The sequence below is a fragment of the Onychostoma macrolepis genome, chromosome 19 (assembly GCF_012432095.1).
Source record: "Onychostoma macrolepis isolate SWU-2019 chromosome 19, ASM1243209v1, whole genome shotgun sequence".
Classification (NCBI taxonomy): domain Eukaryota; kingdom Metazoa; phylum Chordata; class Actinopteri; order Cypriniformes; family Cyprinidae; genus Onychostoma; species Onychostoma macrolepis.
This window is the reverse complement of record NC_081173.1, coordinates 20,505,202-20,517,252: the sequence shown is the minus strand read 5'-3', so window position 1 is coordinate 20,517,252 and position 12,051 is coordinate 20,505,202. Positions and strand designations below refer to the sequence as shown.

Sequence of the window (12,051 nt, the reverse complement as noted above, 5' to 3'; positions counted from 1 at the left end):
TTGATCTTTGAAGAAAGTATGTTTTTGCTATGTGTGTGTTGCCGAGTTTGTAGCCGAGTGTATCTCTCTGTGTGTTATGCTTAATACTCTTTCCAATTAGAGCATTAGGTTTTTTTGCTGACCTGTTTTTTTTTTTTCTTGTTTTTTTTTTCTGATGCTTTGTGTTATGTTATTATGGTTACTCAAAGCAAGGCCACAAGAAAATGAAAGCGTTTTGTGTTGATTCTTCATTTTTGCCTATTTTAACCAGTTACCAGTCAAACTATTCTTCCTGGTTTGGATTCTTCCATATTCTTTTGCAGAGTGGGTAAGGTTTTTAATTTATACTTTCCATTAAAACAGGAGAGCATAACTGAGTGAAACTAAAGCTTTTAATAAGTAGACTGAATATAGTCAAATTTTATAGCACATTTTTTAGGTTTAGAACAATGCTTTACAAAATAATGAATTGTAAGATCAGTCGTGGGTGGGGGGGATTAATTTATGAAACTAATTTAACAAAATCGCAACACTGTCCACATTAAACGACCAAGCTTTTTTCCCTCTTGTACTCTGTTTCTCACACATAATCCAAAGTGACCAACAGGTGTTTACCTTCAGCAACCTGCCTAAACACAGACAAAGAAAATTACTGAAGGACATTTGTGAAATAAAATGGGCCAATTTTTGCTGTAAATGTGTTGGTCAGTCACCCACATAAAATCTGTCATTCATGGTAATATTCATATACTTTAATAATAAATTAATTAAATGAAGACAAAGACAGAGAAAATTGTTGCCAACTTTCAGATTCACATGTTAAAATGACTACATGACTAAACTCCTGACTCATATGACATGAAATGACTCTTATCCCAATCATCTCTGTCAAAATAAATAAATAAATAAAAATAAAATGTATGTATTTTTCTTCCTATTTGTAATGGCCTTCAGACATCTATCATTAATTTGTGTTGAAGCTTGACTATGTTCAATTGAGCCATTTTACACCTAGGGAATTGCGTTTCTTATATGTAAAGAGCTGTAAATTAAATTATTTTTTGTTTTAAATGTATAAAACTTAGCACTCAGTGTGAAAATCTTATAGACAATAATCTCAGGGCTCAGTGACCATTCAATGACCCCGGGGTTTTCTTTCGAGGGTCAGGTCAATGCAAAGTCGCATCTCTCCTCGATTTCGAAAACAATTAGTCTGTAAATGAATATTTGCTTGAAAGAATACATTTTACAACAATATCATTTTTACAACGATAGAAAAATCTTTATTATTGTTGTTGTTATGGAATAATTATTAGAGGTAGGTTCTGTATCGTATTTGTAGCGTATTCTATTTTCACGAACGCTCTTTTCGTTAATTTGCTCTCTAAATTTCTTGCTTAAGACCTGAATGTTTAATTAAGTTTGATTGTCAAGAGCTTCAATTTTTTTTTTTTTTTTTTAAATCCCTGATCATTCTTTCAGTAAATAACTCAATGAATAAACAAATGTGTCAGAAATTATAATAATAGTAGATCCGGTCTCCCTTTTATAGAAATGTAACATTTCAGTTTTTAATACTTACCAGTTTCTTAAAAAACACGGTCAAAATGACGATTACATTTTGCAAAATTTAAACAAAAGTTAATAAAACTCACTGTATAACGAACATGTAATTTCTTAACACTTATTTAACGTTTCTTGCGTTATTGTAGCCCGTTTTTGTTTTTGGCGTAGGCCTACCTAAACTGCAAAGAATATAATCGCATTTATGTTTTCACAGTCACGAGTCCCCCTGTTTAAATCTGGTCATTAGAGACGGAGCAAGCTGACATTAAAATCTCAGAATGGAAATTTTAGATTGATTTGCGTTTATCTCTTCTAATTCTTTATGTTTATTTAAATAATTAGATAAATGTTTGTCTAATGCTATTTTTTATTTTGTTACTCTTTTTTTGTATTTTGATAAAAATGTAGATAATTTTATCGCGTTATGAACTTTTTTTCAATGGTTACTCAATGGGGACTCAATGCAATAATAAATATATTACTAGGCCTATTATTAAATTCAGACAAATGGCATAGAGGGCCTTCTTTTGCGTTGAAATTTTTTTCGTCACTTCAGCATGAGGACAAATCGATAGTGCACAGCATTCTCAGTGCGTTCACAGGTGTGCCCATGCCCGAAAATGTAGAGAAAAATCTTACTCATAAATTTAAAGGAAAGTTGTCTTTCCTTTGATATCATTAATCTGAATATCTAAACTGATATTTTGCATTGTTTTAGAAATGACATTAACACGATTATCGTTTTGAACATCCACAAACAAACACACGTTGCGCCTTAGGAAGAAGAACTTACGCACCAAAGGAGACCAGGAGATATCTAGGCTCCATGCAGACTCACACGCAACCCTCATGTTCAGGTGGATTTAAGGTAAAGGTGAAGCTCAAACAAGACCGCTGTGAGGGTAGAGAAAATGGCGCGCTCTCTGTACTCAAGGAAGTATTATTATTATTATTTATTATTATTTTTTTTTTTCAAATTAACTAAAAGAAAAATATTAGTTTTTTAAAAGACAGCATGCCAGTGGATCTTAGAAAATATTTTCTGTGCTCTATGGGCAACTGTTTGGTCATGCCTTTATAGCTGTATTTGAGAGTGTGTGAATGAGAGAGAGAGAGAGAGAGAGAGAGGGGGTGGGAGGAGGAATTGACAAGATATCTGAAGTCTACTTGAACGTGATGTTTGGCTTTCAGATCTGTTATTCAGACTTTCTGCTCGTTATTTTGCTCTGTTACTGCCTCACTCGACTCTCTCTGTACGCAATGATAGTGATATGAGGAATCAGACATGTCATCAACACAATGGGGTCAGACCGACTCATCCTTGTCGATAGTTGAGATGATTTAATCGATGTTCTCTCTTTTTTTCTTGTCCTCCGTTTCCCTTCGATAAACTAACAGGTCAATAGGGTTGTCATCACGAATGACGGTGACAGCATTGCGCATCCTCTTTCGTGGATAAACATGCTTACCATGTGCCAATATAGCTTCGTCCCTGAGGAAGAAACCACGCGCGGATGCATATATCAGTTATAGAGGCAGAGAGCAAGTTATCTGTGGATTGAGACTATGCAAACAATCAAATCGATAAATCAAACATAACAGTACAGGGGAAAAAACTCTTTGGAAACATGTACCTAAACGTTATATAAATAACTTGTAGATTATTTAAAGTTACCAGATAGTCAGAAATACTTTGACAGGCTCATACCAGGCATTGGCACCATCACGAGTAAAACACCAGTGTTCAAATAAATTGTAATTAAGTAAAATTTTTATTCACACATTTAATTCACCCGTATCTTGATCGTTTTCTAAAGCATGTTTCTAAAGGAGACTTGAGTCTTTATCTTTGACTGATAAAACTCAGTAAGACCGGATGACAACTTTGAAGAGTTGCGCATCATGTTGCAGAACTCACAACACATACACAACATCAGGGTTAACACTATGCACGGTCCAGAAAAGTTGTCAGTGTGTTGAAACAAGCCTTTGGCGAAACGTACAATTGATTCGTCTCTCTTAATAATATATTGCACTACTTCCTTTGGTTCTTGAGGTAGGTATTTTGACAAGTGGTGCAAGTCCGACCAAAGACGTGTAAAAGTGCAGCATTTGTTATTACTGTGCATGAAAATGCATAAGAAACTTGTTATTTCTAGGTGCTTGACAAGGTGCCCTAAGACAATTAACAGTCATTTCACAATAACACAAAGTAGCACAGGTAAATACTGAGTGGTCAAAATCTGTAAGTTGTGCACTGGTCTCTGTATGACACTGATGTCACATGATGATTTTGACAATAACCTTGACACGAGAGTCATTAACAGGTTGGCAGAACAAACGTGAGAGCCTTTTAATTCGAGGTGTAGGCATCAACAGTCGGGGAAGAGGGAGAGGGAGTGGGTGGTGCGGAGAGCGACTTTTCGGAAGCATCCTCCTGTTTTTCGTGACCATCCTTCGTCTCGGACTGAGATTTGGGCAAAAGACCTTCCTTTTCTCGCTTCTTTTGCTTCATACGACGATTTTGGAACCAAATTTTCACCTGAGTCTCGTTTAATTGGAGCGCAGCCGCGATCTCCACCCGCCTTGCACGAGTCAAGTACTTATTGAAATGAAACTCCTTTTCTAGCTCTGTCAGCTGTTTTGTAGTAAAATTGGTGCGTACAGTGTTTGGCTGCCCACCAAATCCATACTCTCCAGCTTTCCCTGAAGAGAGACGATAAATAGATGAATAAATGAGAGTGTGCATGCATAATCTTGTCTTAATTACATCACACTAGTTTTGCAGAATTTTACACAACCAGGGTGTTTGCAAAGCAATAGCCTATTAAGTCAGTACTTGTTTTCTTTTTCATTCGTAATACTGTATCCGGAAAAGAAAACCATGTGAATGTTCTCTAGCCACTCACCTGTTTTCGGCGGGTTCCGTTTAACCTTCATCCAGTCAAATGTCTGCCCTGTTGACACGCCATCTGATAGAGGTGAACAACATGGGTCGTGATGAGCCACATGCAGAGGGGATAGCGGATTTGAGCAGCCCGCCACAAACGTTAGGTTTGCCTGATCCGAACTATTACCATATGTGGCTGAAGCGTACTGGAACTGGCCATGGAGGTGAACGTTTCCGCTACTGTAACCATGGCGATGGTGACGGTGCTGCACAACCGTGGAGGAAATATTTCCAGAGTAAACTAGCGGGCCGCACTGGGGAAAGCTCACAGACGAGTCCACATCCTGATTCAGGGCATAGTGACTGTATCCGGCGCAAAAACTTTGAGTCCCGTAACTTGGATGGGCGCTGTAGGTAATTGACAGAGTCCCGGGGGACTGGTACGAGCCGGCTTGGTGTGACTGAGGGTTAATTGCGTCTTGTGATGATCTACTGGACATGTACCTCTCATCCCCACCGCAGCTATTTACCCTGACAGCACACGATGACTGAAATGTTGAAAGTCCGTGGTCGCCATGAAACGCTCTGACTGAGCACGAGCCACCGCCACCTGCATCTCCACCACCACTTATGGCCGAGAAATCTAGGAATGTGCTCATTGTGGCATCTTCCTGGGCGTCTTTGCGCGTGGCTGCCACACTGACAGATCTTTGGGCCCGGGGACAGATTAACGTCGCACCACTCACCCGGGGTTGAGTCGAGCTACCCTTCTGCCTCCTTCAATCAGTCGTGGATTGGGGGGTGTCCGCGCGCTAGTGATATGAATGACCAGTGACAGTCACGTGGGTTGGGTCAGCCAGTGATCAGTTGTTCTGTCTCATCTTGATCTTAAGTGGCCTTGCACTGACAGGTTGTCGTTAAAGACCAGGCTTATGCAAATGCCGACCTCTTGTCGATCGACGTGACGTAGGCCCACCTTATCCCCCATTGAAAGGATGGATTCGGTGGCAGAGGAGCAAAGAGGGACGTTGTTTCACAGACAGCGTCCAGGCAGCAACATATCGGTGTGGGGAAATATGTTGAAGAAATGCGCCAGGTAAGATGAGCTCCAAACCACAGGGAAATGATGTAAAGTGTTGTTTTAATTTTTTTATCTTCTTCTGGGTTATTGTATATTTGAGTTAGTTGCGTTGCTTTGTGAGGTTGCTATGCAGTCATCAGCTTTAGTCAACTTGGCCTTGTGTATAAAAATGATAAACTAGTAATAAAACTGATTGTATTTATTTATTTTTTAATTATAGCTTATCTTTTCATTAGAATGGTTTTGTAATTTGATAAGGCTTATTGGATAAAAAGCCTGCATAGCCCACTGTATATTAATTGCTTTAACTTAAGAAATCTTTGTGTAAAATCTATGTAAATTTTATGTAAACATCCTGAAAGAAAATGAAGCTGAGCTTTGTCACATATTCCTTAATAAACAATTGCTTGTTTTGCTGAATGATGTGTTGTGATCAGTGCTCACAAAGTGATCAGTTATCACATGAAAGTGTATTCCTATCCCCTATTGGGCAGGGGGACGTGCGCCCCCTCTGGATGAAAAGGAGATTTTTTGAGAGATGTCCAATGTTATTTTTTGTCCTCAAAATGGCGCTTTCCACAAGGTTCTGACGGCCTAGTATTTCTCATCCTCTCTTCTTAACACATCGTTTTTAAACATGGTCCCTGACAAACAAGGCAAGAAAAATAACAGCTGTTGTAATGCACTTACTGTTTGTTTATTGCGGCTGTTCTTCATCTTGTAGCGAGCCAGAGTGTTATCATAATACGATTTAGAACCTTAAAACAATGTATTTAAGCAAAATGTGACTACGAATCCGTCATTTGAGGTTTAAAAAGTAGAACCAACTAAATCTTGCAGAGCTTTTCAGCCACGTTCACAGACAATATTCGAGGAAGATTTATGAAGTGTGGGTGAGAAATATATGAACAAAAATATGCCTTTGTTATTACGATTATACTATTTTATTAATAGGCCTATTAGAAATATTTGAAAAAAGTTTTTAATGTAGGGTTCATAAACCATTTCTATCACATTATTTCAGTCAGGCTAGAAGGACAAGAAAAAAACTTAAAAGAGACAAAGACAAATAGCGTATGCCACGCGCAATGAAATATGTAGTTTATGAGTGTTTTGTGTAATCCTAATGCCGGGTGTTAAAACGCCAATAAAAATGAATTATTATCCGTCCACGTGGGTTGTGCTTCGGGATCCAAAATCTTCTTAATGATAAACAGTGAGTGAAAACACTTATTTGGGCAGACTTTTCTCAGGCAGTGATTGTCTTGGTGCTGTCAACTTGCCTGAAAGACTTTGATTTATGAGTTCGTTATGGAAAGAAACATCCTCGGCATTTCCCCACGCGGAGCGGAGAAAAGAGTCTGAGACAAAGAGCCCAGCTCTGCTGAAGAAGCCATATTTGAATACGGTTTTGTCATTTAAATTGTGACTTTAAATTAAAGATTTGAAAAGTTTACACATTAATATGTAGGCCTATACTATCAAATATAGTAGGAGTAATTATACAGTTTGTTAATTTGCATCGTGCAAAATGGGCAGCAACATAGCCTACTATTTCATAAGTAATGATTTCTTAGTGCACATTCATTCAGAAGTTTAAATAAATATTTAAAATGTTTTAACTAGTACTGATTTTTCCATGTCATCTAATAATGTTTCAGCATGGAAATCACACATGTGAGAAACATAAAATGTGAAATGATCAAATCAATGTACATTTCACACACATTTGTATGACTTCTGCAAAGAACACTGCAGTAGACGTGAATTTAATAGTAGCCTACATTTAATTTGGTTATTATTTATTTTGAAGTGTTATGACTGGTATAATGGATTTATATTTCGTAGCGATTAAGCATATGTAGCTACTTAGAAATAATAGGTTGTTGCAATTGCTGTTGATTTGAGAACAGAATATTGTCTTGACATTTGTATTTACAAAGTATGTTTATTTTTACAGAAATAAGCAGCACTCGATACAAAAATAAAAGTAATCTAAACTAATACTTCTGTTATGAATGCATTAGGCCAATGCATTATGTATTACTAAATACAGGGCACAGGGCTTATATAGCTTACCTTCGATATGTTATCATAATCGCGTATATTGCAAACCAAAAAATCATTTAAAACTCCTGATTTATCCTTTCATTTGTTCACTGATCCACTTCGATAATCAGTAGTTTGCATTAAATAAGCTGTAGTCAGAGAATCCGTAAAGAAATAAAAGTCTGTTGAAACATCATCTGTGCTTTCCAGAGACTTGCACAGCACTGGCGAAGCTGCATCAGACAGACATGAGTCGGTCGAAAAAAAGTCCTGCACAGACATGTCCATAACATGCGGGGAATCGCAATTGTCCGGACTGGCACATCGGTTGCATATTATTGTCCCCTTGCCCAGAGCAGTAGGTGACTGACTGGAAACATCTTTTAGACTTCTTTCCATAAAGCTGTTAGAAAACATTTCAAAAGTTTGCATGTCGTTATCATTACAGGACTGCCCAGAGAGGTTTGACAGGTCGATTTGAAAAGTGTTCGACTCTCCATCTTCAACGCCCAATCTGCCATGACTGAGGCCACAAATGGAAGCGTCCTCGTCGCTCTGTGCACCACTATCCTCCCCGACAGTTGTCTTGCTTTGCTCCCCGTGGATGTCTTTAGTCTTGGTCTGGCGTTTGTGTTTCATCCGTCGGTTCTGGAACCATACTTTGACCTGGCGTTCCGTAAGGGCGAGCAGCGCGGCTATTTCCACACGGCGTGGTCGGCAAAGGTATTTGTTGTAGTGGAATTCTTTCTCCAGCTCTAAAAGCTGTGTGTTTGTGTATGCTGTTCTCAGGCGGCGCGAACCTCCTTCTCCACTAGATAAACCGCCTTCGGGAAGCTCGGGTGAGCCTGAAAAAAATTAGTCCACAAAGGAACACACGAACAACTTGTTATGTTGCTTAGTCAAACATATGATATAGGAGCATGACAACACCTAGTATTTGTCTATCGCAACGTTAATGTAATGTCAACTGTAAATTGCGACAACACAAACTGATGAACTAAAAAGTATTGTAAGAAAACATAAAAATAAAATAAACACTGTAGACTGCGAACAGCATCACCGTGTGTGCGTGGTACCGACTACCATCTTCTAATGAATGCCTGAGTGGCCCCTTCCGCCACAAGAGTAATCTATCATTCTCCGTTACACGTCAGACATCAGAAAGATCTTATTGATTTGAATTAAGCTACAGAGTCAAAAAAATTACAGAAGTGGTAAATGAGAATAATATGAGGTAAATATCGTGGAGAGGATTGTGCAGATGTACGGCGATGCACAGATATTCTCTCAGACCTTTAATGACCTTAATTCTTCCCATCTCCCTTCGCTTAGGTTTTCCTAAAACTCACCTTTTGGAGAGAAGCAAATGACTCCCGTTGTAGGAGTCAAGAAGCCGGTCGGTGTGAAAGGACAGTTTCTCTTGTTACTCTTCTTTTCGCGCATCCACGGGTATTCCTGGGTCAGAGATTTGGCATGTAGTGGGCTTCCCCCATCTACACTGTGCCGGGGCCCTGCATGGCGTGGCTGAGTCCCGAGACTCAAGCTTGGGATGGTGTGCTCGAAAAGAGGTAGGATAAGAGGGTGAGGGTTCGTGAGCGCTGAGCTTTTGATTGATGACTTCTGAAATGAGTCGTCAACAGGGGGGAAAGAAGTAAGGCACTCCGCGAGCGATGGCCGACTATTGATGAAACCCGTCTCATGTTCAAACTCGTAATTCATTGTAAACCTGTTGTCTCACGCCCCAAGAGCGCGGATGGGGAAGTTTGGCTTCGTTGAAGTCTACGAGTTTTCGCTCTCAATTAAAATAAGCAGGCTATGTGGAGAAAAAACACATTCAAATTATTTTGTAATATACCCGTGTGTGGACCGCTTACTATTGACAATATTCATTCAAAAGGAGATCTGGTTGAAATTGGACGGAAAAGACATGTCACATGATTACCTTTACCCAATGGCAATTTGGGGTTTATTCAAAAGGATCCAGCTTGAAAGATCGATCCGTAGAACTTCTTCGAGCATCTCCTTTCTTAACAGGGAGGTCACTGCTGTTATGTACATCGGAGTCATTGTGTTCGCTAAAGGCAATGGCCCTGAAGCTTCATTGTCAATCTCAAAACCGGCGGCTGGTGCATATAAGAATTAGAACCTCCCTTTTGCCCCTGCTGCACAGGCACGTGCATTCTCTCTGTGTAATGGTTTCATAAATAATGTGAGGGAATCGGTCTTGCTCCAGTACATTTGCCAAATAAGTTAGCCTGCTACTGACAGAGAAGTTTTTTGTTGTTGTTTGTTTTTTTTAAATCTATCTCAAAAGACAGCTAGCCCCTCTTACCATTAATATGGCACATAAATACATCGAAATCACATATCCCCTCCCCCACACGCAAATCTATTGACGTAACTTTCCGCCTATCGATTCTTAAGATACACCGGTTAGACAAAAACGTACAGCTCCATAAAACAAACCCACTTACAGAACATTTTGTAAGGTCATCAACGATGATAGATAATCGCACTGAAAGATATCATAAAATACATTATTATTCTGTCAAGATCTATTAATTTTTTGCAAAATAATGCGCAAAATAAAATGGAAATTCGAAATCTTCTATATGAAGGACACTCTCGCTCGCTCTCTCTCGTCGATAGGGACCTACGTCGTCCTCAGTAAATATTTGAAGTAAAAGGCTTCCTGATACCAGATGTTGTCAACTGGAAGCTTTGTTTCCGAGCGTACCCGCAATGTTTGAACAGTGAGGATTAGAGTAAGTACTAAAAACCTTAATATCATATAAAACGTCACCTTTGCTCTATCTTGTTAATATGACACAACACTTTACCTTTACTCTAGCTTGTTTCCTAATCTAACTTCTAAACCTGGCATTGTGAAGTCTACTATATATTTTTGGCTCTGTGACAAATTTGCTTCATGATGTTTCAACTGGTAAGTCGCTTTGTTTAAACCAATGAATGTAAAATGTAAACATAAGTTGTTGTTATTTTTAAACGAAACAATTGACGTTCAATATAGATCTTTTGGATTATGATTCAACTAAAAGTCATTTAATTTATTTTTTAATTTTTTTGCCGGATTGTTGAAACGTAAGGGAAACTAGTAGGCCTACTTTGGTCGTTTGTAGTTTCAGTGCTTATATACTAAACAAAGAGTTCTAGAAGCATGCACGCGATCAATCTTACTTGCCAAAAGGTCTGACAGCCTCATGCCCCCACAACACATTTAAACCTTCTAACTCTACGAGGAACAAATCCTGGTAGACTGAGTTGGAAAAAGCTCCATTAGAGAGATTTGCCTGTTTCTCTCGTTCATAAACAGACTAAAAGTGACCTGGCATTTTCAGATTTACATACAAGGATCAGTAATTTGCAGTCGATGAGTAAGTAGTTTCTTTCACATTAGACTAATTTGACAAATGAAAGAACGCGCTAATTTCGTTGCGGTGTAGTGTTATACAGCACGTATCTGGAGTAGACAAAAAAGAGGCTCCTATGTGGGAGGTGGCACTCATTCCAAGTCGGTGAAAACATGGCCCTGTTTTTTTCCCCATGAAACCCATAACCACATATTGGGTTAACATGTCCTAAATTGATTAACTTAGTCTCACGCAAGCTCCTGCTATCATTATGCTATATTAAGGCATTTTACAGAAAACTACAAAGTCCAAGTATTGCATTTATATGTAACATTAAGACGGCAGTAATGCAATTTAATAAATATGCTAAATAGGCTATAGTAAAATAGGTATTTTGTTTTAAATTATGTTTGCTTTTCTTTTACTAACAATTCTCCTTTTATCCAGTGTACACAACGAGGTTGTTAATCATAACATTAATTCAACGTCATTTCATGTAAAGTGAAATTATGAAACAACATTATTGGTATTAAAGAATGAGTCTCTAAAATTAGACTTAAAATAGTTCAGAATTATGTGTTAATCTCGAGTACTATTACTAATGACAATAACAAAATTTGGACTCAAATTATGAGTGCTTTCAGATAACTTTGCGTTGATTTGGTTTTTTGTGTGATGTGTGTTTTCTTTCTCTTTATTACTCATGTTGCATCTGTCTTTTTATACATTGCACTGTTGTTGGTCTAAGCGAGGGCTGGGCTTGAGCATTTCAGAGTTTTAAAGTCTTTTTCTCTCCCACAGGCACTGCTGGAGGCCTGTAGGAGACTGTCACGACAATGGATGGGATTTCTTGCACTTTTCACAAACTGCAAGACTGCAGGAAATGACGGTGTACCACTCATACTCGGTACATCCATCAGTATTAGGTTGTCTCTCCCTATTTTCAAATGTCTTTCAGTCATTTTTAATAATATATAAGTTTCTTTTCATTTTTCTTAATTTGAACCGAAGAGGGACGTGCACTGACCAACTTATCCGCTTATATTATCCAGTTATATTTCTGATTTTCTGATGCTTTTTGTTGTGTAACACCTCTACTGAAAGCAAATACATAA

General features: G+C 38.4%; 2 protein-coding genes across 3 annotated transcripts; both read right to left on the bottom strand.

The window, feature by feature from the left end:
* Positions 1 to 3,350: 3,350 nt before the first annotated feature.
* hoxa1a (homeobox A1a) lies at positions 3,351 to 5,661 on the bottom strand. The gene is made up of 2 exons (XM_058754545.1): positions 4,455 to 5,661; positions 3,351 to 4,251 (listed from the first exon to the last, which is right to left on the bottom strand). Exons 1-2 carry the CDS (start codon positions 5,092 to 5,094, stop codon positions 3,899 to 3,901), a joined length of 993 nt encoding a protein of 330 aa, XP_058610528.1. The 5' UTR covers positions 5,095 to 5,661; the 3' UTR covers positions 3,351 to 3,898.
* Positions 5,662 to 7,456: 1,795 nt separating this feature from the next.
* Positions 7,457 to 11,729, bottom strand: LOC131526306 (homeobox protein Hox-A2a-like). Of its 2 annotated transcripts, XM_058754544.1 has the most exons (3): positions 9,508 to 11,729; positions 8,915 to 9,378; positions 7,457 to 8,410 (listed from the first exon to the last, which is right to left on the bottom strand). In XM_058754544.1, exons 2-3 carry the CDS (start codon positions 9,282 to 9,284, stop codon positions 7,665 to 7,667), a joined length of 1,116 nt encoding a protein of 371 aa, XP_058610527.1. In that variant the 5' UTR covers positions 9,285 to 9,378; positions 9,508 to 11,729; the 3' UTR covers positions 7,457 to 7,664. The 2 variants fall into 2 exon arrangements, with proteins under 2 accessions (XP_058610527.1, XP_058610526.1); XM_058754543.1 differs by having other exon boundaries at positions 8,915 to 11,729.
* Between the last annotated feature and the right edge of the window lie 322 nt (positions 11,730 to 12,051).

What these genes read in the sequence shown, in the direction of transcription:
- LOC131526306 (XM_058754543.1), bottom strand. Translation starts at nt 9,284, where the DNA reads ATGAATTACGAGTTTGAACATGAGACGGGTTTCATCAATAGTCGGCCA. An exon ending in CATTTGCTTCTCTCCAAAAG is followed by an intron (nt 8,411 to 8,914) that starts GTGAGTTTTAGG and finishes AATTTTTTTCAG; the next exon opens with GCTCACCCGAGCTTCCCGAA.
- hoxa1a (XM_058754545.1), bottom strand. Translation starts at nt 5,094, where the DNA reads ATGAGCACATTCCTAGATTTCTCGGCCATAAGTGGTGGTGGAGATGCA. An exon ending in ACGGAACCCGCCGAAAACAG is followed by an intron (nt 4,252 to 4,454) that starts GTGAGTGGCTAG and finishes GTCTCTCTTCAG; the next exon opens with GGAAAGCTGGAGAGTATGGA.